The sequence below is a fragment of the Drosophila hydei genome, unplaced genomic scaffold (assembly GCF_003285905.1).
Source record: "Drosophila hydei strain 15085-1641.00,03,60 unplaced genomic scaffold, DhydRS2 tig00008144-arrow-arrow-pilon, whole genome shotgun sequence".
NCBI lineage: Eukaryota > Metazoa > Arthropoda > Insecta > Diptera > Drosophilidae > Drosophila > Drosophila hydei.
The window spans coordinates 1,829,436-1,856,009 of record NW_022045849.1 but is presented as its reverse complement, the minus strand read 5'-3'; the positions used below and the strand labels follow the sequence as shown (position 1 = coordinate 1,856,009).

Below are 26,574 nucleotides of genomic sequence, written 5' to 3'. Positions count from 1 at the left end.
TATTCATATTCATAATCATATTCATATTCATATTCGTATTCATACTCATATTCATATTCATATTTATATTCATATTCATATTCATATTCATATTCATAATCATATTCATATTCAATATAAATACTCATCTATACGCATATTAATATTCATATTCATATTCATATTCATATTCTTATTCATATTCATATTCATATTCATATTCATATTCATATTCATATTCACATTCATATTCATATTCATATTCATATTCATATTCATATTCATATTCATATTCATATTCATATTAATATTCATATTCTTATTCATATTCATATTCATATTCATATTCATATTCATATTCATATTCATATTCACATTCATATTCATATTCATATTCATATTCATATTCATATTCATATTCGTATTCATACTCATATTCATATTCATATTCATATTCATATTCTTATTCATATTCATATTCATATTCATAATCATATTCATATTCAATATAAATACTCATCTATACGCATATTAATATTCATATTCATATTCATATTCATATTCATAATCATATTTTTATTCAATATAAATCTATACGCATATGAATATTCATATTTATATTCATATTCATATTCATATCAATATGCGATATTCGAAATTGGTATTCATACTCATATTCATATTGTATACAACGTATATTATATTTATAAATTATATTCATATTGATATTCATACTGCTTACTCACTAATTCATTACATATTCATATTCGTTACAAATTGTTCGTTTGTTTTGTTGTTCATAGAACTTACTTTTGATATATCATAGATATATGGTTCCTAAAATTACCGCAACACCTTCAGCTGCTGCTGTGCTCAGTGCTTGCCGCCCCCAAATGCCACGCCCGTTACGCCTCGGCCCAAGCTTGTGCTGGTCTTATGTGTGTCCAGCAGCCGAAGCGAGCTGTGGCACACGCCAACAAAACAAGCGTAAACAGGGCTCGAAGCGAGGGGAAATCGTGACGGGCGCAAACACTGGCAGAGTCAACATTTGAATAAAGATGTCGCCGGTAAGTCAAACATATGCAGTTAGCTGCCACGCCCACATGCAATATAAAAAATTGATTGATTGATTGAGAGTTAACTTAAAGCCGCGACAGGGCGAACTTACCTTCGCCGACTGCCTTTGGCTTGAGCCTAAACAACTAGAGACGAACTCAAGACGAGTCGAACTTAGATGCACGAACTTACCTTCGTGCCTAAACGGTGCTACATAGACGTATATATATATATATATGTATATATATAGATATAGATATAGATATACATATAGAGTGAGATATAGATAAATATATATACAGGCACTAACACTCGCTAGACTCTGTGGCCTAGTCGAGCATAGTTGCGGGGCAAAGTTTGTGCTGGTTGGTGGGGTTACGGGCTTACGGCTACCAAAATAAATACACTTAGAACTAGTTAAATGGAACTGGTTCCACGGGCTCACTGATGGTACGGCTGGCAGAACTGGTAGACCAGGCGCTGCGAGCGCTCCGTCTTCTTCATGATGCCCTTCTTGTAGTATTGGCGTATGGAGCGCGAGAGCTTGTCGTAGTTCATGGCCGGCCGATTCTTGCGCCTGCCCCACAGCTTAGCCACTCGCACCGAATCCTCGATCTTGAAGATGCCCTTGCTGCGATCTATCCAGCGTATGGCTGTGCCATTCACCTGCGGCGCCGCAAGCAGCTCCTTGAGAAACTGCCACAGGTGAATGTGGGAGCTGCCGCCGTTGCGTGTGCCGCCCGAGCGCTTGGCAGGCGCCGGTGTGGGCGTGGCTATCAGCACAGCTGGCTCCATGTCCTCATCATCTGTCAAAAGAAGAGCGACTCAGATGTAGATGCATATCTCAATAAACTTTCTATAGCAACTCACCTTCGCTTTCGTCCTGTTCCACATTGGGCGCCTGATAGCCCCAAAGCATATCATTAGCAGCTGGTGCTGTGGCCTCCATTTCATTGCCCAGCTGATCTGCATAGGCCATCTTCCATATCTCCAGCTGTGCGTGCAACGTGCTGCCGCTCTAGAAGACAGCAAGAAAGAAAGAAAGCGTACCACTTGGATAAATATCGATTGGGCCCAGCGTACATCTCACATAAATCTCAATCTCTCTTTATCTCTCCCACCAAAGCTGACCAATCTAGACGGCGCATATCAATTCAAATTCTAACTGCTAACTGCTCGCATAAATTGTGTGCTGTCTGCAGTTGCAACAACAACAACATAGCAAGTGGCTAAACAACAGCAGCAACAACAACAGCAACAACCGCTGCGACTTACTTTCACCTTGCAATGTCGTTGCTGGTCGTTGGCTCAATTCAATTGCCGTTGCCGTTGCCGTCGCGACGTCGTCTCCACTGTCATTCGAGCTGTGGCTGTACCTATAGCTGCCGTGGTGCACAGTGGCACAAAAATTACAATTTTGGAAATGCAAAAAACATATAGCTAAAATATATTATTCTATAAGCATTTTTACAAATCTATAGCATCTATAGACATGAAAAAATATTTTCAATGAGATTCTTGAAATTCAGGAAATTAATTTTTGAATTGCTATAATCATACATATTTAAATAATCGAGTATTATATAGTATAAAAATACATAATCCACTAAAAGACGAGCGAACAGACATGTAGAGTCATATATATAAATATATATGTATATAAAATATACATATACATATACAAATATAGAATACACATATACATATATAAATAATATATACGAAGACTACAATCCATATAGAATCATTTTTTTAATAATTAAATTATAAAAATTACCAAAAATATTTAAACAAAAAATATTTCAGAACTGAAAACCCCTATTTCCAATTCGGGACCTTTTGTTATTCTACATATTCCATTATTTCTTAAAACAGTCTTTCTCAAGTCTGTTTCTTGGCCTATGTGAATGCTTCTTTCAAATACCTGCATTCACCTTAAGAGTTGTATATTGCTTTCTCGTACAGATAGTATATATATAAAGCTAATTATTTTATATTTTCAATATATTATTCGTAAAAACCTTTTTATATATCACATGAAATAACGCCTCAGCTTCCATATTTAAGCCAAAGTTACGATGTAGAGAACAGACTCCTCTCTCTTCTTTCACAAAACTCGATAGCACATAACTTGTCACATTTGCCCCACTGTGTGCACTGGGACTGAGTCCGAGACTGCGGCTCGTAATCAAGCGAATGCTTTGCAGTTTCACCAAACAACCTTCACACATTCTTTCACCTTTACAGCCATGACCACGGTTACTAATTTCGTACGCTCTCTGCCTCTCTCTCTCCCACTCCCACTCTCTTTCTGCCTCTGTGGCTCGTCTGCTTGATTCGGTGTGCGTTGCGTTCGTTGCTTCAGTCTTTTGTTTTCATTTAGCTGCACTCAAAACAAACAGTGATGACTCCAAATCATTTGATATGACAAATGTAATCATTTTTATATTTTTGGCAAAGTGCTGAGATGGGCACTCGACGGTGGGGCTCGACTTTGCGGCTTGGGGGACCGCATTTGGAGTAGTTATGGATGCCACAAGCCACAATATTATTTATTTAGTTTCTGTTTTTGTTTTTTTTTTTTGCCTTTTGCCTAATTGTTGGCAACAGGTTTGCTTTCCGATTTGGTCGAGCCTGGGCCATGACGTCAACGCCAAGTTACGAAACTTGTTTTGTTTTTTTGTATTTCATATAAAGTGTTTCTCTCCCACTCTCTCCTTCTAGCTCTCTCTCTCTTTCCCTCTCTCTTTCTCTATGTTTTCTCACCTAAAAACCAAGTTCGTACGCGAAATTCAATTCAATCGCATTGATTGGTATTTTGTTTGGCTTCGTTTTGCTTTCTGGCTTTTGCCTTTTGCTTTTGGCATTTGCATTGTCTGCTCTTCTTGTATTATGCTTATTAGCTACCCTCGATTTTGTAATACTTGGCGGTTGGGTAAGTCACATTGAATTGAGAGTGGCGCGCTGCTTACCTCGGGCAATCGTCGCTGGAATTCCTCCTCGCTGAGTAATGCCAGCGCGGCGCCATCTTCGCTGAACTGCAGCTCCAAATTGTCAACTGGCGGCAGCTTAAACTGTGCCAAGGTGGATCGTAGCCATGCGTGTACCTGGGCAGCCGTCCAGGCATTGGGATCTGTTGGCCAAAACAAAGAAACAAGATAATCACAATCTCTCTCCCTCTCTCTCTCTCCCTCTCTACATACCCTGCGATATCTGCAGCTGTGCGCATATGGCGTCTGCCTCACGTTTGGCATGCTCCAGCGCCAGAGATATGACCGGCTCAAAGTCGCCTCGCACCTCAGCTAAGCCGCCAATGAAGGACTCCAGCGCCAGGGGCTTCAGATTGTGCTTGCGCTGGAATGTTGTGTCTTCGAGGCACTCGCGCAGCACCTGATGATTGGGCTTGATGTCCAGCAGCTGCTGCTGCTGCAGCGTGTTCAAATCTAAGTAGCTATCCAACTCGGCATCCAGTGGCTCTGCCTTGATGCTGCTGCTGTTGCTATCGCTGCGTGGCGACGGCGTCTCGCAATTGGACTCGGGCGGCGAGGGTGGCAATATGTGCAGCTCCTGCTTGATGCTGCTTGCATCCAGCGAGGGGCACGGGCTGCTCAAACAGTCGTACTTGAACGAGGCAAACTCCGACTGCTGCGGACTCGACTGCGGTGAGGGATAAGCGCTGTGCGGATAGGCGGGCGGCGGTATCAGCTGATGGCTGGAGCTGGAGCTGGAGCTGGAGCTGGAGCTAGAGTTGGCTGGAGGGTATGAAGCACTCAGTGGCTGCTCCTGTATCTCCCAGGCGCTTTCGACTTTGATCTGCGGCGCGTTGTACTGGTAAACTGTGGTGGGTATGCCCGCGTCCTCCGGCAGCAGCGATAAGTCAAAGTTGTCGGCATAGGCATAGGCCGCATAGGAGTCCGTCTGGAACTGTTCTGCGGCTAACTTGAACTGAGTGCTACAGCTGTGCGGCATCTGCAAAAGGCAAGCGAACAAAGAACTTGGTCAGTTTTAGGGCGCCATATTCCGAATTCCAAATTCCAAACTCCAAATGGCCTGCTAATTGGGCCTTAATCAAAAATTATATATTGCTCAAAGTGAGCCACTGTTTAATTAGCACATTTACAGCCGAGCTCTAAAGTTGATTTTAATTTTTTGTATTTTTTTGTTGCCTTTCTAATTTTAAGCTGGCTGGCTCTGGCACCTACCTAGCTGCCCTAAAAATGCGGCTAAGTTTGTAAGTTTTGTTTTCTTAATGTTAACCTTAAGTTTCCAAAGCGTTTCGCGGCGCTCTTCCGACAACAGCAAGATCTGTACTAAGCTCAAAATCGCATCGATTTTCACATTTATCAATTCACAAACGCCTCGCCGACCCATGGACTGTGACTGTGAATCCAGCTGAACGCCAGCTGTGACGTCACAAATGCAAAATACAAAAAAACCCAATGCCCAAATGAGCCAACAACAGCTCTCAGCCTCAAGAGGGCTGGCTGAGTGCCGAGTGCCGAGTGCCGGGCAGCAGCGGGGAGCTGCACAGGCATTTGAACCTAAACTAATAACAACAATGAGAATCATGTGCTTTTTTTATTTTTCTCCTCACTTATATGAGCAGCAAACAATGACGCGAGATCCAAATCAAACTATTTCTCAGCTGTGCGCCCCCTTCACATCGCATCGCAGCGCATCGTAAATTGCTTTTGTAGATTTTCAGATCGAACAATGTATATTCCCTTCTTTGAGTTTTTATTTTAATTGCTTTCATTCGTAAGGGAAAACACTTACTGGGCATGGCTTGATAAGGATCGCGTTCTAGAGAAAGAGTTGAGTCAAAATCTCTGGCTCCAAAATCCCTTTGATTGAAAGTACAGGGTATTGTTCTAGGGTACTTTTATGTAGATTACAGGGTGCTTATTAGTAAACAGAAAAGTTGATATTGGGCTATTTCCAGCTGCTTGCAAGCAGAATTACTTCAAGTCAAAGACAACTTCAGAGACTACATTTATACCATTTTATACAGGCTGTCTATAAACAAGCTAACCGAAACTTCATAAAGAATGACTCACAAGTAACTCTAGTCAAATCGCACACTTGATACCTAGCTCTGCTGAAAAGTACTTACATTGAATACAGGGTGTCAGTGTCTAAGCAATAGACACATATATTAGACAAAGAAGTCTATCCCAATAGAGTCTCTATATCATTTAAGCTAGAGATGTATATATATAGGTGGACTTCTTAAGAAGCCTATACCAAAATATTCGATCTTGCAATCGATCTGATTCCATATAGAATCCATCTGTGCACACTGGACTCAAATATTAGTTTATAAGGCCTACAGGGTGTCTCTTTGGCACAAACTAACTTACAGCTCTAACACAAGGTATTCTCTAAAGCACTCTATCGACAACCAGCTATGCTCTAAAAAGCTCTAAGTAAAATATACAGGGTGTCCATGGCTAAGCATATTGTAAACTCCAGAATAAGTCAACTTCAAGGCATGCTTCAGCTTAAAGCTGATTACACCTGCTATATTCTAATATACACAAAAATTCCTAATCTGTTGCGAGTAATCCAAGACGGAGTACAGGGTGTCTCGCAGGCATAGTCAATGCAAAAAGTCTGTCCCAGGACATTCTCCCAGACATGCTCCAATTCAAAGCCAGTTACATCTGCTATATTATTATATAGACAATCAATTCCTACTTCTGATGCGAGTAAGCCAAGACAGAGTGTCTCGCAGGCACAGACAATGTAAGAAGTCTGTCCCAAGACATTCTCTAGAGCATTCCAGCTAGTTACACACACTACGTATACTCTATATATACACTCGATTTCTACCTGTCTTAATTGCTGCACTGCAATAAATATAAATTGTTCGTTTGCTTTGCAGCTGCGTTTGCTGCGGCCGTTAATTTAGTTTTTTTTTTCTTACTTATTTTTCATTCTTTTTTTAACATCTACGATTTTGCCTCTGAGTGAATGCTGAATGTTGGTAAACTGGTTTTTCATTAAGCTCACAGCAGTGGCCCGTGCTCCGGCGGGTGGCGCAAGGTGTACCAAGCGCCAGAGGGGCACATACATAAGTGTGTGTGAGCAAGTGTGTGTGTGTGTTGTGCGCTTATTATTAATTTAACAGCTCATTCTGGATTTTCCGATTTGCAGTTTTAGCTCAGAGCTAAAGAGATCGACACGCTGAGGGTGTTTGGGTTTGTTAGGCGAGCAGTGGCAGGCGGTAAGGGGCGGCAGGGGGCAGCGGGGGCATGTGGAGGGGGCGTGACTAGTTCTAACCATGCAATGCCAATACGATATTGACGTCGTCGTCTTTGCCATTTATTTATTTATTTATTTTTTCCTCTTTCAGCCAGTCACGATGTTAATACAATTTTTATGTTTTAATTGCTGGCGCACCGAGCGTATGAGTGATTTTCAGTGTTAGCTTTTCACTGCTAGCTGTTAATTGTTAGCGCTAAAAACTTAGCTCAAACATTGTGCAGTTAGCAGTTATTGTAAAGCTTTGGTGGTTTTTTCGCCCCACCCCTCTCCACTATCTTAGGCCTACGAAGGGTGCTTCACCCGGCATTCCACGGCTGCACAAACTGGACTACGAAACAGAGAGTGATTCAACAGGCTCGGTCGCAGCTGCTGTAAGTGACTCAATAAAAAACCCATTAAATCTGTTAACAGTGCTAAACATGCTGCATTTTGACTACGGGGCGGGGCTGTGGGGGCTGTTGTATATCAGCCAATCGCAGCTATTTATAGACCATAAATGCTTAGCCTCGGCGCTTAGCCTGGTGCCAACATTTTTTTCCTTCTTTATGGCCCTCAAAAATTCATTCCTACTTTTTTTGAACTGATGTCATAAATTTTATAAAATTAGATACATTTCAAAAGTCCTTAATTGGTTATTAAACAAATGTAGAAGCAGCACAACGAAATCAACTTCAATCAATTAAAAGAAATTAATTTATTGCGCTGATAAATGACTGAAAAATTTATCGAAAAATTGTAGTCGATGATAAAGGAAAAAATTTTATGCAAAATATAATGCTTTTTGCTTATTAAATATCTTATTAAATGTCTATGTCATATATATAATATATATTGATTAACTTAGGAATTAAATCAGTAGTGAACAGTAATCCTGAACCCCTGAGCCAAGCTGCTGCTCGCTGATCTCTCACGTATGGAATGAACTGCATCCAGTTAGCAGCTATCTGAGCTTCATCAAATATGATTTACAGTTATATGAATATATGAGGCAAAGAAGAAAACTCTTAGTAATGCTGAGCTTACTGTGCGCTGCAATAATGAAACGAAGTGGGTCGCTCAAGCGTGTATTGAATATTCAGCAGAAAGTATCTATTACATAATTTATATGGCGTTGCCAGCTTACACTCGTATTTACATAATAATACGAACTACAATTACTTTTTCAACAAAGTGACAGATTCTTTTCAATTTTATAAGAAGTAAATGTAGTTTGCAATATTAGAAATCCATGTAAATATCAGTTTAGTCTTCATATGACCTTTAAAATAACTAAGACAAAATATCGATTTTTATCGAAAAAAAATTATAAATTTGTGCTGCATTGAATTTACAAGAGTTATAACTTAAGTCTAAAGTTTTTAGCTTTTTCACTTTACTGATATCGACAGGGCCAAACAAGCAGCCCAAACAAACAGACAAACTTAGCTTAATGACTCAACAAGATTTTCTCCAACAGAAACTTGTACAGTTTGCGATATATATCATTCATATATATATTCATAAGCAAGAACATTTTCATTTTCGATTTCATTAAATGATTTCATAAATATGTTTCCTAAATACATAACGTTTTTTTACTTTTAAAATTTAGAAAAAATAACTACAATACTAAATTTATTAACTAAATTATTAACTACCAAAAGGACCTCAACCTAAATATTGCATCTATAATAACTTCTGCCCTATTGAACGTAGACAAAAGTGGTCTAAAATGGATTCAGTAAATACTTCGAGCTATCTCTGTCAATTAAATAGATTTACTATATACACAAACTGTACAGAGTATGAAATTTATTTGGAATAAATGTATCGATTTATTCAAGTTTCATTCATTATCCATTAGCAGGCCAGCGTTGCGAGACAATGCCCACATCCTCCAGGGAAAGAGAGAGAGGGAGAGATTGTCTTGGATAACAGCGGCAATTAGATCATTTGGGTTATTCCGTTTCACATTTCCTGCTGGCAACGTATTGCGCTAACAGACTTTGTACAATTTTTAATTAAATCTATCTGTGCAATGGCAGCAACAACAATGCGAACAAGCTCTGAACAGAGTTCTGACGGAGTTTCCAATAGCCTACAAATTCGAAATTTTATTACAATGTCCGCTGCGAACAAAAGGCTTTTTTGTGCCGCATTTAGCCAATTGCTCGGAACCATATTTCATTGGCAGCTCTGACATGAGACAGGGCTGTCAATAAAGCCATCGGCTCAGATTTAAATAAACACATACTGAGGTGTGTGTGTGTGTGTGTGACTGTGTGTCTCTGTGTGTGTATCGAGTATCACCCACAATAAACGTCACAAATTGGTAATTTGAAAAATAACATGATATGCTTGTTCTTGTTCCTGTTCTACAATCGAGAGACAGAGATAGGTACAGAGAGCGAGCGAGAGCGAGACACAAAGCGCCGACAAATTCTAAACAGCCAGCGGCTGGGGTGTCAAAGTTGGCACAACAATGGCCCAAAACAAAACAAAACAAAAAACAATTAAGTACGTTGCAGTGGGCTATGCACGACTGCCAAATACCCGACTGGACTGGAAGTTATGAAATTACACATTTAAGAGCAAATTATTATTAATATGGTCACCCTAAAAATAAAATATTTATAAATATGAAGGAACAACTACTTCAACTTTTCTATAGACTTGAGAGCAAAGCCTATTCCGCTCTCTGCCTTTCATAGCCAACCAATATGCCCACTTTTCTTTTTGAACGTGTATCCAATATCAAAATAGAAACACAGCGAAGCAAAAACATTTTAACCACAACAGCAATTGAGCTGCGTATGCGAATTGAACTGACAAAATGGCAATCAGGTAGTTATTTCTGTTAACGCCCAGTGCCCAGAGTATTTTTAGAAAAGACCACAAATTTTTTAATAGATCCATTTAAATGACAGGTCTATTTTTATAGCCTTCCACAAAGGAACCAAATCAAGATAAATATACAAAAATAAAAAAAATACATCTGTCGACCAATTGTGAGCTGTAATTAAGTTCTGATGCGATAGTTCAATCGATTTTCAGATTAAAAATCAAGGCTTGTGCATACTTAATGGGTAAGTAGTTATTGTTTAAGGGGATTTCCAATTTAAGTGGAATACGATTTAATGTAGTCAATTATTGTCTGTTTTTTGGGATATAAAGGAAGCTCTTTTGATAAGCTGCAATGCTATTTGTCGTACGGATTAAGAATTATGTGCGATGCTTTAATATTACTGCTCATATAAAGTTTTAACTTCCTTAACTCTAGTAAAATATAAAGTAATTGCAGAAGAAGGCTTGGCAAATATCATAAAAAGTCTTCATATCTGATCATGAGCAACAGCTAAGAACATGTAGACCTGTTCAGCTGTCTATCCGTATGCATATTCATCCATATGAGCCCAACGTGATGATCGTAAACTCTTCATTTTTCCTTGCCCAAATTTTAAGAAAAATATTTGATAATACATACATAAACTTAAATAATAAATATACAAATTTGTGTATCAGAGATGCAAGCCTAGAAAATAGAATTAAAATCGTTCAACTAGTAGCCAGGTTATTAAATAGCTTATTTGCCTTAGTGAAGAGCTGTTGCTTCATAAAGTGCGTAGTAAGCGAAGCACGTGTGGGTGAGTGTCTATGTCTCAGCGTATGCCTTTTAATACAAACATGTTTAGAAGCAGCATAGAATGGCTTCTCACAGTATTCAGGGTATATGTGAGTCAGGCAATGCCAACAATTTATCAGCTAAAGACTTTGCTCTGCCTATTGTCCCAAAGAGGACTTAAGCGAATGTAAGTACAAATTCTTAGAAAATCTCAATCAATTTTTTACTCATATTTACTAAAAAAGTTGTCAAAAGCTAAGCTGTTCATAAGCTTAAAAATATGCCACGCAAAAAAAAAACAGTTTAAAGAACTTGAAAGTTACTTTATTATATTTTGATTGAATGCATATATCTTTATATACTGCGGTCATGTGACTGGGGAAGAGAATAAAGACGAACGACTACAGCAATAATTCAAAACAATCACTTAGAGATAAGTCCACTTATGAAAACACATGAATACGTTTCGCTTATATCTAAAGCAAATCATATTTTTATAAGATTTTTATGGGCTGACGCTGAAATATTTATCGCAAAGTGTTTGCTTTAAATCTTCTGCAGTTAAATGCTTCAGTTCAGCTGATTAAAATCTCAAAGCAGTCCACAAAAATCTGACAAAAACAAAATGAAATCATAACTGACTCATGCTAAACTGTGCACACGCACACACACGCATATATGTGAGCTTTAAACAATAGAAAAACAATATCAAAATGTAAATATTGAAGAAGTGAGCGTAGGCCACAAATTCAGAGCATCTCTCAAGCAACCACAGCTCGAAAAATTTCAATTTTTGCTGATTACATTTTCGGCCACCTTCAGAATGTTTTACTAAACATATAGCTATATATATATTGCCTAAGAAATTAGCAACAATCATAATATTGAGCAATAATAATAACAAAATATGCTGAGAAACAAGTTTGAACAATTTGTCTGATTCTTTGGGACGTAAAGCAAAAAAACAATCAAATAGCTAAAATTCATTAGAACAATTCCGAGACAAGAATGTGGCATAGGTGTGTATGTGTGTGCGTGTGTGTGTATGTGTGTGTGCTAGTCTAATAATCAAATCAAGTTTGGCAGAACGACAAAAGCTTTAATAAAGCGACGATCAGATAACAACTTTTTGGCCCAAAGAACCCGCCAAAAGGCAAGAGCTGCGAACAGACAACTGAGCCAACTTTTATAGCCAGCTGGCGTTGTTATGTATGTGTGTGTGTGTGTGTGTTTTCAGCCAGTTTTTAACTTCTGATACCCTGTAGCCTTTAGCAAAGGGAATCAAGTTTTTGCATATCTACGTCAATAATATCAGTCAAATTTTTGTGGTAGATCATGACTAGAATGTGATTGTCCTAATATCGGTGAAAGTTGATTTTGACACTGTCTAACCATAACTCGTAGACTTTTTGAGTTCTAAAAGCTTAAAACATGTTTGCAGTTAATAAGCAGATGAAACTAATACTTCTTCTTGTCGCTATCAAATTCAATTTGATCGATAAATATCGATTTTCAGACTGTCTTTCCTTGCATTATTCGAAAACTTTTTCTCTATCAATAGATAAAGACTAGAACTGAAACAGGATTAATAATTTTAAATCAATATGATTTTATTTGTTTTACAAATCGATAAATATCGATTTTATTTTTTCGAGCTGGATACAAATAACTAAACATATATGTACTAATGGATCACAAATAAAACAAGTCTATACATTTCCTTATCGATATCCAATTTAATTTAAATTTCTGCAAATCGATATATATCGATATGCAAAATAGATTTATCGAACATAAGTCGAAGTCTTTAAGAGCTACAGCTACTGTCTTTTGCATACAGACTCTTGTTTAGTAAACAAATATTCGCGTTTTAGCATATCTAAGCCTTCAGCTTTATTATCATAGAATTGGAAGATCAATAATTCGTACAAAATATTTAATAATTAAAATATTATTTAAGTTATTTAGGATATCAGCTAGTCGAGCAAACTTTTATTGGTTTATTTTTATATTATTTGTTGTTGCTTAAGTTAATAACAAATGAAATGGACAACGCCTAAGGCAAGCGCACGATCTATATAAATAAATTAAGCGCGGCTTTACACAGGGCGCGCCCAGGCCGAGCACAAAGAAACCATTTTGCCAGCCTTGGGGCGACTCTGTGTGTGTGTGTGAAACAAAAGGTTGCCCCCCCCAAGTGCCACCCAGCTAAAGCAAAGTGAAGGGTAGCCAGTTGCAATTGCAGCAGCAACGGCAGCAGCAGCAGCAGCAGCCTTGAGAGCTACTTAGCTGCCATGACCAAGTTGATGTTGATGTTGAATTATGGCCAAGTGTTATTTAAATTAATTTATATTTTGTATAACTTGAACTAAATAAAACAAACTATGCAAATGCATGGCAGCACACGGTGCTCAGGTGTTCAGATTGACTAACTCGCTGACTGACTGACTGACTGACTGACAGAGTCGCGACAATTGTCTGTGTAATCTATTCTAATCGCATTATGGCTAGAGTGGAAGCCAACAAGGGGCTAGAGCATAAGTGCACAAAATCCACATACAAAGATACACGCTCGGATACAGATACAGCTATAGATACAGATACACAACGTTCTCACAGATGCTTGTGTGCGTGGGCTAAGCTGTCACAGCGACAAGACTTATTTCTGCTTATTTTTACATCGCTCGTTAATTATTTTTTTTATTTTTCATTTTTGTTGCTTGATTTTTTTTAGTTGCGAATAGATCGCAGTTCGTGACGGCGCAGTTTTGTGTTTATGTTCGTTTGCATTGCATTTAATTGTCGACATTTCATGCCACAATAAATTGCAAGGTGAAACACTTCTGACACGGCTCCAAAGCAGATCTAAGTTAACTTATATACCATAGCCTGAGATATATGTAGAACAGATCACAGCATATTGTAGTCTGTCTCTTCTCTTGCCGTCTGTTTATGCAAATGTCTAATGCAAATTTTTGCAGAACTGTAGCAAATGGCAAATATGACAACTGTTCCGGGTTATTGCTAAAGGTTGAACACTGTTCAGTTACATTCTTCCAATTAGAATGCCAACTCGGAAATTTGAGCTTTTTCTAACTGGAATTCGCTAGCCTTAGCTGCCTCAGCTTACAAGCCAGCGCTGATAAGAAATGTGACACGGAATGGCTTTGGCATGTTTTTGAAAGCAAAGTTTCAATAGATTCTCTGATTAGCTGTTGTTTGGCATATTTATGAAAGGTCTTTACCTTATGGGAGATTAAATATCTCAGTCTACGACTATAACTATGACTGGAATTGATATATATAAGTTTTAAGCTTGTTGCTATAATAATCTATGTATCTGTGTATCTATGTATCTATGTAGCTATGCATCTATATATCTAAGTATCTATGTATATATGTATCTATCTATCTATGTATCTATGTCTATGTATCTATATAACTATGTATCTATGTATCTATCTATCTATGTATCTATGTCTATGTATCTATGTATCCATGTATCTATGTATCTATGTATCTATAAATTCTTATAACTTAGTTAAATCGTTCATAAGTTAGTCAGTAATGATATGCCATAGAATAGAGCTAGCCTAACATAAATTGCAACTTGACTAAGCTGTCAGGTTCATTAGGAAAATTAAGTAAATTGAGGCACAATTCAATTTTATCTTGAAGCCGGCCTTAAGCATTCCCAAAGCTATTTAGACAGCTCACACGGCACTAGACGCCTAACCAGAGAGCATTGTAACCACATACTCACACACCTACATACGCACACACACCCACAAGCTGGCACACTCATAGTTGAAGTGCCCAGCCCAATGCCTAGGCACTGAACTCTATCAGACTCTTGGCCCGCTGGCTTGGCCTGTTGATGGCTGATGGGCTGATGGCCGATGTCTTCTGCTGCTCATTATGCAATGCACGCATTCACAATTATTCTGTGGAAAAGACATTGCGCCAGCTCAGCCAATTCAGTTGACTCAGGCAACTCATTTCAATTTGCATAAGAGCCAGGCGACATTTACGCGATTTGCGAATGCTTGCAACGCAAATCGAGCGCAGCCACAATCAGTGCACTCAGAAAAATAAATATATTATAGAATTATTCTTTTTCATCTTCAACTTAAACTTAAAGCATAAAGTATTCTAAGAGCTAAAGTACTTCAAATAACAAAATATTCTTTATGTTTAAAATATGTTTGTTAAAAAAAATAAACTAGGCAAAAAATTTATGTTTGACTTAAATATTTGTTGAATTTAATATAGAAAAATTTTGTTTAATGTAAAAAATTTCAAAAGGTGTTGGTGGCAATACTTATAGTAAAAAAATGTTTTTTTTTTATCAAAAAAAAAGTTTCTTCTTGATATTTAAAATTAATTTGAGTTATATTTGAATTCATGAATTCTAGTAAAATATATAAATAAAATTAATTTAAAAAAAAAAAACATTTAAATTGCTTCCTAAATGTAAATTTAGATTAAGAAAATATGGCAGAGTCTAACAAAAAATTTTGAAATAAATATATAAATCAACTTGAGTAAAGTTTTAGATGCTTCTTTGCCAAGAATTTTATTTATTTTTTTTTTTATAGATATTAAATTTATGAGCTATAAATTATAAAGGATTGATGTAAAACTTTATAAAATTTCTACGTCAAACTACCTTTTGGGAACAAACAGAACTCAAAAGATATTTAAAAATTAGTTTAAGTACTTGAAAAAATTCAAAATCGATGTATTACCAAACTTGGGTTCAGTGCAATATTTATAATAAAATTATAAATATTCATAAAAAAATTAAAATGCAAAAAAAAACATGCTGTGCTGTTAGCTGTAAGTATAATAGACAAGCAACCGCATTTTTCGCTCAGTGTACGGACAACATTTTCGCATGCTGGTTAGCAATTGTAATAGTGTTGTCGCTGAAGGCCACACCCCGAAATATGCCAAATGCCAAGCCAAAAGCTGATTACGTTGTGTAATGAGTTTGATTGATTTTCAAGTATTATTAGAAGAAGAAAAAACCGCAACAGAAATGGCCAAAAGGGACAAGTCTTAACAGTCGGCTAGAAGTTGTCGAGGAGCTGTAGAAAATGCGGCTCGATTCGATTCGGTTCGTCAGTTGTGAAAAGTTTTACAAGTGCGCTGCAAATATTTATGTCATGTCAGCTTTTCTTGCTTTTCCATTTCTTTTTTCTTCTGCTGCCTTCACTGCGAAAGCGCTTGCATTTTTAATTGTTGCAGTATTTATTTTATTATGTCCATAAATATAATGAGGCATGTGGTCGCCGAGTGTCGAGGCGCAACGAAAATGCGCAGCTTCTGTGTCAGTAAAACGCGCCAGAGACCAGCAACAACAACAAGTTGGCCAAGCAGCAGACACATTTCCATCAAATCAATCAAAAATGGTAAATACAAGTTTTTTTTCTATATACATATACATATATATATATATATATATATATATATATGTATATATAGCTTATATAGAGCTTAAGTAGGTCCAACAAAACTAACTGCTGCGTCTCTTGATGTGCGTATGTCTGTCAAATGCTGCTGCTGCATTGGAATGCACTTTCCGAGTGAAATGCCAGCTTGACATTGTTGCAGCTAGTTGGTGTTGCTGTTGTTGTTACTGTTGCTGCTTGTTGTTGTTGTTGTTGCTGCCATGCCATAGTTGACAATCATTTAGAATCACTTCTTGCAAAATGAAAGCATCTTTTGAAAGTTGCTGCCAGCGTTTGATGCCTGCTGCTAGCTGCTGCTGCTGCTGCTGCTGCTGCTGCTGCTGCTGCTGCCGCTGCTGCTGTTGTTGTAATTAAAACGAAATGCCATAAGACAAATGGAAAATGTAACTGGCAAGTGTAGCAGCAGCAACAAATACAACAACAACTATATGATAGACAATGCAAGGCAGTGCAGACTCTCACCTAGTGACACTCATTTGTGCCTGCTGTCAGAGCCACAAGCACAGCTACATAACTTAGTATACAAAATGTGTGTATATACATACATGTGTGTGTGTTTGTGTGTGTATGTCTGCTACTTTTGCTAATTAAAAGTCAGATGATGGCTCACATTTTGAGCTGTGTAGGGGGCAACAGGCAAGCGCCTAACGCTAACAACAACTGCCAAAAATATTATCAGCCTATATGCTTTGGGGCAATTGCGCAAATTATTTTAACATACAAACAAGCACACACATACACTCAGGCACACACTCACTTGTTTATTTCCAGTGTTGATAAGCACAAGTGCATAGGTTATCGGCTGCGCAGCTCGCCCACTAGCCAGATCACACGCTCCAGCATTTAATAGATACTTTTGTATCTGTTGCTAGAATCCTATAGAATAAGATACTTTTGTATCTGTTGCTATAGCTCTAGTGCTCTATATAAGTGAGAGATACTGTGACTAGAGCACTGTATAGAATATTTGGTAGATTCGTGTGCTCTACATGGACTAAAAAATAATTTATTTATAGTTAGAGCTCGCTATGTGACCAACTGATAGATACTTTCGTATCTATAGCTCGAATTTTATATAGAATAATTATTAGATACTTTTGCGCACTATATAGACCAACTATAAGATACCTTTGCATATGTAGCTAGAGCTTTTTTAAGCTATATTATTGTAAGTTGTGGTCTCTATTGACTAACTGATAGATACTTTTGTATCTCTAGCTAAAGCTCCCTATCTAGACTATCTATTAGATACTTTTGTGTTTGTAGTCTTAATATACTACATCATAGATACTTTTGTATTAGTCGCTATAACTATTTGAATAAACAGTTTCTTAGCTACTCACCTCGCTGGCATTTGTCAGGTATAACATTTTCTCATACTCCATATTTTTTGCTTTTGTTTTGCTGTTATTTGTGTAGTGTCAATTAGAACTGTGAGAAACAACAAGTTGTTGATTTGAATCTATTGTTTTTGCAATTTATTTTCTTGTTTTTCTTTCTCTTTCTTTATTTTGTATCTTTGCGAAAGTCTTGCACTGTCTCGCTCTAGCACGCCGCAGCTAAACGCTATATGTCTCTATTTCTTTCACTGTTTTGATTTCGGTTGATTTTTTTTATTCAAATTTTGTTGAAACAGTTTTTTTGTATTTCTTTAAGCATGGCTTGCTGCATATTTAATTACCTTTTTTTTTGTTTTTTAATTATTTATTTATTTAATTTATTTTATTTGATATTTTTATGCTTTTTTGCTTTGCTTTTGCCTTGGGTTTGAGGCGAGTTTATTGTGTTTCACAGCATTTTATTGTTAAAATTTCCACTTGCAAACTTGTTGCTCTCTTTCACGCACACACACATGCTTTCGCGCGATCGATCTCTCTCACTCTCTCTCTCTCTCTCTCTCTGTCTTTCACTCAGACTGTACTCCTGCTTTCTCTCTCTTTTAGTTTATTGTCGTCCGCTGTGAACCGTTCACAATGTCTTCACGCTCATTTCTGTGCGCTAGCTCTGCGGCGATCGTGCTGCTTACCTCATGGGCCGCCAGCTTTTGAGCCGCTAACCGGTTTCGAAAGCTTTCGCGCTGTGCGAGCTTTACCTTTGTTGCCAGCCACACGCAAAAAGCTTTCCACATCAAATCGATCGGCAAATATTTTACGCTTGCAATTGATTCAAAATAATCACCAAGACAAAACTCAAGACCAACAACAACAACAAAATCTACAATGGCAAAGCTTTACGCCTGCACACGCCCAATACACACAGAGAAAAGCTGCATAAGAAATGTTAAACAGAGCTATAGGAAAATTATTTGTTTTTAAATATTTTTTGCAAAAATTGAAATTTTGTAGACTATTTTTTAAGTAAATATAAATAAATTAACTGAGCTAAAAAGCACTTTATATAGAAGTCTTAAGTTATTAAGGTAATATCTAACAATTTAAGCAAGATTTCGTATAATGAAAAGGCCTTGAAAAAAATAATTTCCTTGAATGTAAGTTAGACAAGAATAGTTTTAAGTTCTGATAGTTTATTCAAGGTAAATAATTACAATATTATAATTTTAATTGTTTCATATATATTTCATTATTTTTTATTATTAACCAATTTTATGATTTTATATTTAATTTTTATATTCCTAATACTTAATTCTTATATTTTAGAATTTGACGTTTAGCAAAAGAAAAAAGCAATTATAAATATTACAATTATTTTTTTAATGTAAAGCATTTACATTAAGCTATATAAACTCTAATTGACTATTTTATTATTTACTTTAATATTTTTTTAATAATTAAATTGAATGAAAGTTAGAAATAAAGAGTGACCAAGCAAGAGTGATACCATTTTTAAGAAATATATTGCAGTAGTTGTTGAATATCTCAATAACATATTCTTACATAAAAATCTGTTGTTGGTGCTCTGTGCTACAATTTGCATTCCTTCCAACTTTGCTTTATTCAAATGCCATAACATTTTAGACACATTTCATTATTGAGCAAAGTTATTCACAAATTATTCATGTTCACTCCGTCTGATTGTTTACCTATTGAAATAGACAATCATAGCTTGTTTTCGCTGAGTGTATAAGCATGTGATATGCCAGTCATGCAAGCATTCGCCGCGCTTTCAGTTTGCGGTGCCTCGCCACGGGGTGTAGCCAGGCCGCAAGACTCTGTCAACGACTCACTGGCAACTCCTGTCGCTAGCTGCCTGTGTGTGTGATTGCTAGTGTGTGGTTGTGACAACAACGATGTTGTTGTAGTTGTGTGGAACATTATCGTTTCCGCTTCCGCTGCATAAGACTCAAAGCACCACGGCAGCTCGCTTTGGCGGAAACAGCAAAACACAATTTCGAAAATCTCTTGACATTTATATTTCATTGCACAATGACAATTCTGCAAAATTTTGACAAGTCATAAAAAGCACATGACAACGATGCAACGATGACAGCAACAATTGCAGACACAACTCTAGCTCCAACTTCAGCAGCAACTCCAAGTTCAGCTGCAACTTTCCCGGCAGGACATCGACATCGAAATGGAATTACGCGCTGCCCAAATTGTCGAACTCATTAAATTTTAAACTGTATTTTCTTATTGTTGCTCTTCGCAGCTTCAACTTTGCCAGCTAAATACTTGTGAAGCATTCGCAATGCTTGCCCCAGCAGCAACAGCGACACGAGCAGTAGACAAAGCGCATCCAGCGAGTGGTAGCTGTAGAAGCTGAATTTGTGATCAATTTTTTGCAGCAGTTCAATAAATCATGAAAAAAAATAATTTAAAAAAAGAGTTATAAACCCTCTTGAATAATATATCTTACTATCTCTACTATTTAAATACATCATAAGCCGAATCTTAAGCTAATTAAACTGCCTCTAGAACACCCAAAAGGACGATGCAAGCGGGCATATCCAGCTGCTAAATACTCGGTCACATTCTGAACACAACCAAATTTCAGAAAAAAAAGGAATGAGAGAGAGAGAGAGGAGACAGAGGAAACTTAAGAGAGAAAAAAGGAGAGAGTGAGAGAAAAATAGAGTAAAACATAAAAAGAGAGAGAGAGAACGAAACGAAGATAAAGAGGAAAACTTAGGAAAAGATAGAAAGACAGAAAGAAAAAGAGAGAGAGAGCAAGGAGCAGAAAGAAAAAAAAACAATAGAGAAGCATAAGGAGAGAGCGAGAGAGAAAGAGAGAGAGAGAGAGTAAGAGAAAAAAAGAGAGAGTAAGGAAAGGAAAGAGAGAAACATATTGAGAGGAAAACAGAAAAAGAAAGAGGACGGAAAAGACAGAAAGAAACAGAGAAGGGACAGACAGAGTAGAAATAGAGAGAGAGAGAGAGAGAGAGAGAAAGAAAATATAACTAGAATTAAGTATCTATCAAAAATATATCCTCCTCTCCTATTTTCAAAGATTGTCACTCTTAATGTTACAGAACTCCAGAAGTAGTCCACAAATCCTATTAATTTTTTTTAAGTAAAGACTTGATTAGAATAAATAATATAACTGAGAGAAAATAAGCATCTGCAGCTGCTGTCTATATATTTCATATTCAGGACTCTAAATGGTCAATTGTTAATTTGGTCCGAAATTGAGGCTCTCCAAACAAAGAAAGTATATTGACTAGACGGCCTGTCGAACAAGTACCTCATATGCCTGCCTGGATGCTGTAGATGCTTGGCGCCCTTGTGCCGTATCACATACTCCGTCCAGTAGACGGCCTGCCGCAGGGGCGTGGCCAGCTGGTCGTGGATCAAAGCGCGCCGTTGTCTAGAATGTAAGAGGAGGCTGTTTGAACAAGGAAATGCGCTTGGATTAAAATGGCAGCTGTAATACCTGACGGCTCGCCGATAGCCATCATTATGCAGTACATCGTAGATGGCACAATAGAGCGCCTCCTCGTCCAGATGTGCGAGCTGCAGTTGCCTGGCATAGCCGTCGTGCTGGGCCTGAGCGGCATTGGCATCGTGGTCGCAGAAAACTGGTAGCACAAGCAGCGGCACACCGTGAAAGACAGCCTCGTGCTGGCTGAGCAGGCCGCCGTGTGTAATGAATAGACGGAGTCGGTGATGGCCCAGAATGTCCTGCTGGGGCAGCCAGGGGCGTACAAGCACATTGGCCGGCAGCTGGGGCAGCTGCTCAGTGGCGTTGCCCGCCCACGTCCACAGCACGTGCTGCTGCGGCAGACGCGCAAAGACCGCGACAAACAGTTCGCACAGCCCCGCTGGCAGCCGGGCCGAACGGACCGAGGAGCCCATCGAGAGGTAAATAACGCCGTCGGGCGCTGCCTCCATAAACTCGGACAGCTCAGCGTCCAGCTGGCTAAGATTGACAGCGGCACGGCGGCAGTGCAGGCAAGCCACCTCCGCCACATTGGGCAAATGGGCGCTCGGATAGCGCACACTCGGGTGAGAATTCTGCAAAATGAACGAAACCTCACGGCCCAACACATAGGGATGCGGCACATCCTTGCCGAGATGATGGCGCAGCAGGCGATGCACACACTGCATGCAGAGCTGAAAAGCGGAAATGGCTTAGCCCAAACCACACACTCAGATAGAGAGAGATAGAGAGAGAGAGCGAGGGAGAGGGAGAGGGAGCTGGACAGGCACTGGCCACTAAGCATCATTTAATCAGGCTGATGCATGATAAATCAGGAGCCAATCATGGTCAGGTGAGTACGAGCAACGCTCGTTGCCACTTGACATGCTAACTACACAGAGAGAAAAAACTTAAACAAATTCAATTTGCATAACAATTAAATTTGTTTTAAGAACTAAGTAAAAATGGGAAAGAAAAAATATTTGTGTATTAACTTTAAATATAAACAGTTAAGAAATAATATAAATTGGTTTGAAATAACTATTAATATAAAAAAATTCACTTGAACATAATAAAATAAAAATATATATTTTTTCAATATATGCAATGATTTTTTCATTTATTATTTACATTTTAAATTAAAACCAAAAAAATCTTGAAAATAAATTAATTAATTAAAAAATGTTAAAAAAAAATAAATGCAATTTTTTAATACACAATAATGTGCATACAAAAGAGACATTGTTAAGACATTGTTGATATATTAATATAAAATTGATATTTTAGCAAAAATATTAACAATAAAAATAATAGTAAAAAAAATATATATATGAAGTATATATGCATAGCATATTTACTCACGATCAGAGTGACAAGTGTTGTGTATATAATTAGCTTTCTCTGTTCGGCTTTTTTCTGCTTCTAAGATAAATAAAATAAGTGCAAATTCTCACTCAAAAAAGGGCTCAGGAGCTCAGCTGGCGTTGCCGCTTGAGTGACTTTTGGGTATAAAAGAGCGCAGCAGCGGCTGCGGACGATCAGTCAAGCTCATGACCTGGACTGGGTCAGTCGTCGTGTAGTGCAGTGCAAATGGTGAATAAATTTAAGTTTTTGTTAAATTGTTTAAGTTTAAATATTTTGTATTTATTTAACGAATATTGTATTTATTTAAATAATTATATTAAAGGTTTTTTGTTTAATAATGTTTAAATATATATTTAAGTTTTTATTGTTTTTGTTAATTGTCTATTTGTTTAGTAATTATTTAATTGTTTAAATGTCAAAAATATGTAATATTTAGTATTTGTTAATAATAATTAGATTATAAATTTTATTATAATTAATATAATAGTGAATAATAATGAAGTCGTAATGATCATTAACGATATTGATCATTCGGAATAATGATCATTTATGTTCATGATTATTACTGGAATTATCATTAACGATTATGATCATTAGCAATAAGATTTTTCATGATCATATTTCGGAATGCTAATTTAGTTATTATTCAATTATACAAATACTTTAAAATTGTTAAATATTAAAGTTACTATTATTATATTTATTTATATATATATAAGATTAATAATATTTAATATCATTTTATTTTATTTACCTCCTGTTTGTGATATAGTTAAGTTATTTGCTTGTGTGCTTAGTGTTTGTCAGAGGAAGAGTATTTCTTCTCTTAATTTTAATATGTCTATATTAAATATTTACAAAAATATGTATATATAATTATATCTAAAAAAAAAACATTTTAAAAACAAGAATATATAAATGTATTTTGTAAAAATATATTATATATAAATATATTATATATAAATTTATTATATATAAATTTATTATATATAAATTTATTATATAAAAATATATTATATATAAATATATTAAATAATAATAAGAGTAACAAATACTTGTTAAATAATTTCCCATTTTCAAAGTGTTCAGGGTATAAAAAAATGAGTTCAAAAATCAATAGATTATATGAATATTGTATATGACATACTATATGAAATATAACAAATAAATTTAAGTAAGAACTAAATTTCTAGCTGTGTACGCAGGCAGCATACAGAATTGGTCTTAAATCAAGGCAAGGATTAATGCGTTTGCTAGACGGTTGCATGTCGCTGGGGCATAGTTGAAAAGACAAGCAAAGGCATGAGAGATAGATGAAGAGGGAATAGCAGAGAGTGAGAGAGCAGGAGTGTAGGCCAGTAGGCTGTCTGTAAACATGAACAGACTCAACGGATACTCACCCAGTGCAGCAAATCGGCAATAACATGAGTTAAACAATTTGCCACACGCTGCAAGTAGTCCATGGGCAGCGTCCAAGAGCCAAAGACGTGAGGCGTGACAGCATACGCAACCGGATTGCCGGCCAACGAGACGCTTCCGGTGTAGAAGGCCACCGTATTGATATAGATGAATGCCGTTACATTTAACCGATGCACAATGCCCAGCGCGCACTCCGGATATGCCCCATCCACAATCGCCAACTGGTATTGGGTGTGTCCAGCCAGCAGACGTTGTGTGGCAGGATCGGTGAGCAAACTGTTGCACGCCTGTCGACCATTGAGTAATAAACGTCAGCCACAAGCTTATCATACCCTGTATGCAGGTGCTCAAGTGGGTATTGTGAATGGGTGAGAGTGTATGTAATAGATAGAAGCTGAGCATGTCGAACCGAAGGGAAATAATTAAAATGAACTTTATCTATTTGGTAATAGAGTTGCTTCAGCCATATTCTTTCTTCTATCTGTCTGTTTGTGGAACGAGAAAGTTGATCTGATTTATCAATTTTTCCATTTTCTTAAAGTCGATCAAAAACAATTTTTGATTTTCTGTGCTTTGACTTAACTCTAAGACTATAAGAGCTCAAGTGATAAAATTTGGTGTACACATACTTCTTTGATATATGTATTTAAGATTATATTCCTTTTTTGTATAAACTCTCTCAACTAAGTTAAAATTGAATTTGAATATTTTTGCCTAGAAGAAAATAGGCTGATGTCGCTTTACAGTGAGAGTGTCTGCTAGTCGATCATGCTCTGCTTAACGCCTTATCCTTTTACTACAGATGTGTGCACGTGTGTACGGATGTGTGTGTGTATCTTTGCTGCAACTCCACTTTGATGTGGCGCCACGGCAGTTACCTCAATTGGATAACGCATCGCATCGGCCATTGAGAGTGGGGCGTGGCCCGTATAACGTGCGCCCACCAAATCCCAGTCCGTGTAGTTGCTTATGTATTGAACGAGTCGCTGCGGCGTCACCTCCACCAGTCCATCCACATGGAAATCCGCTTGAAAGCCATTCACAAACGTAATCCGATGGCCACTGCAGGGATTAGCAATACTACACTATGCTACACAACTCAACACAACCGAACAAAACGGAACGGAACGGATCGGAATGGGCTCCAATCATAGCCCCAATGGCCGTGTAAGGAGAGACTCACCGCTTGATAAGCGCTCGTCCCAATGCCCAGAAGGGTATTTTGTGCGATTTCGTGCCGCCCATGGTAATCATCAGAATGTTTGAGCCGCTGCCGGCGTAGCCGAGCGTCAGTCCAGCCAGCAGCCAACACCACAGCCAGGACATGCGACAGGACATTCGCCAGGACATGCTCAGTGCTCAATGCGCACGCAACAACTGCCCAATGCCCAATGAGCCGATGTCAAGCGTTATTTTTCAAATAAATAAAAATGTTAATTTTAAATTTCCACCCCACCTGGCCCTCTCCCTGCTCTGTGACTGCCCCAACCCCGCGTCGCGTGTTGCATGAATGAAAATTACAGTTATTCGCCGTACGTGTTTAATTATTTTTAAATCACACGCAAAGCGGATGGCCAGGCCATGCCAGTGCCCAGTCCAGGGATTATTTGGGTAGCCCAGTCACGTCCCAATTGCCAGCTATTTTAACGGACTCTACGCTCACCCCAGCGCATCCAAGAAACTGCCCACTTAAAGTGCTATTTCCGTGGCGGCCCGCTTAATTAAACAAGCCTCATTCCGCCCTATCAAACTCCACTTTGATTTGACAAAAAATTATAAATAATCACTAGAAAAAACTAAAAATAAACCCGCCAGGCTGGTGTTAAATTACAGTAAACTTTATTAAGACGTAATTATAATAATAAAGAAAACAATGAGTAGGAGACATTTATAAATACAAAATAAGACAATTATAACTATAAATATTTCACAAGGCAAGTTCAAAGTAAATAGGACTTGAGTGTATACAAATTTCTCAGAAATGCCTACATAAGTAGCAAGCATGATGAGGTTGAGTATGGAAAAACAGAGAGAGTGACAGAGTGATAGAGAGAGAGAGAGTGAGTGAGTGAGTGAGTGAGTGGAGTTAAGGAAGTGAAAGCAGCCAAGAGAATGAAAGGGACAGGGGGAGAGAAAAAATAAAGCTTAATATAAAGTAAGAGAGAGAAGGATAGAGAAAATAATTGAAATTAAAATAAAGTAAGAGACACAAATATGTAGTGAAAGTAAAAATAAGTGAGAAAGAGAGTTAGATAGACAGATAGAGACAGAGACAGAGGGAGATGGAAGCAAACTGAGCACTGGCAAATAAAAGTGGATAGCAGAGCACGAGAGAAAGAGAAAGAGAGATTAATATGTAGCAGGGGAAAGAGAAAACACATGAAAAATGAAAGAGAAAGAAACAGAAAGAGATAGTACAAGAACTTATAAGAAAGGTAAGTGTAAAATAAATAGAGAGGGCCAGAAACTTAAAAAGATAATATTGAGACAATAATTCTTAATATGAAATGGGACACAAAGAAAAAGAAAGAGAAAGTGAGAAGTACTAAAATTTAATACAAGAGACAGATAGAGGTAGGAAAGAGAAGTGACGAAAGG

General features: G+C 37.4%; 2 protein-coding genes across 2 annotated transcripts; both read right to left on the bottom strand.

Annotated features, from left to right (window-relative positions):
- Positions 1-1,303: 1,303 nt before the first annotated feature.
- LOC111593237 (DNA-binding protein D-ETS-4) lies at positions 1,304-18,015 on the bottom strand. The gene is made up of 5 exons (XM_023305891.2): positions 17,721-18,015; positions 4,239-5,004; positions 4,008-4,168; positions 1,906-2,053; positions 1,304-1,841 (listed from the first exon to the last, which is right to left on the bottom strand). Exons 1-5 carry the CDS (start codon positions 17,760-17,762, stop codon positions 1,477-1,479), a joined length of 1,482 nt encoding a protein of 493 aa, XP_023161659.1. The 5' UTR covers positions 17,763-18,015; the 3' UTR covers positions 1,304-1,476.
- Positions 18,016-20,939: 2,924 nt separating this feature from the next.
- Positions 20,940-25,326, bottom strand: LOC111593242 (UDP-glucuronosyltransferase 2C1-like). Its single transcript, XM_030225835.1, has 5 exons — positions 25,160-25,326; positions 24,855-25,038; positions 23,958-24,263; positions 21,208-21,887; positions 20,940-21,141 (listed from the first exon to the last, which is right to left on the bottom strand). Exons 1-5 carry the CDS (start codon positions 25,324-25,326, stop codon positions 20,940-20,942), a joined length of 1,539 nt encoding a protein of 512 aa, XP_030081695.1.
- Between the last annotated feature and the right edge of the window lie 1,248 nt (positions 25,327-26,574).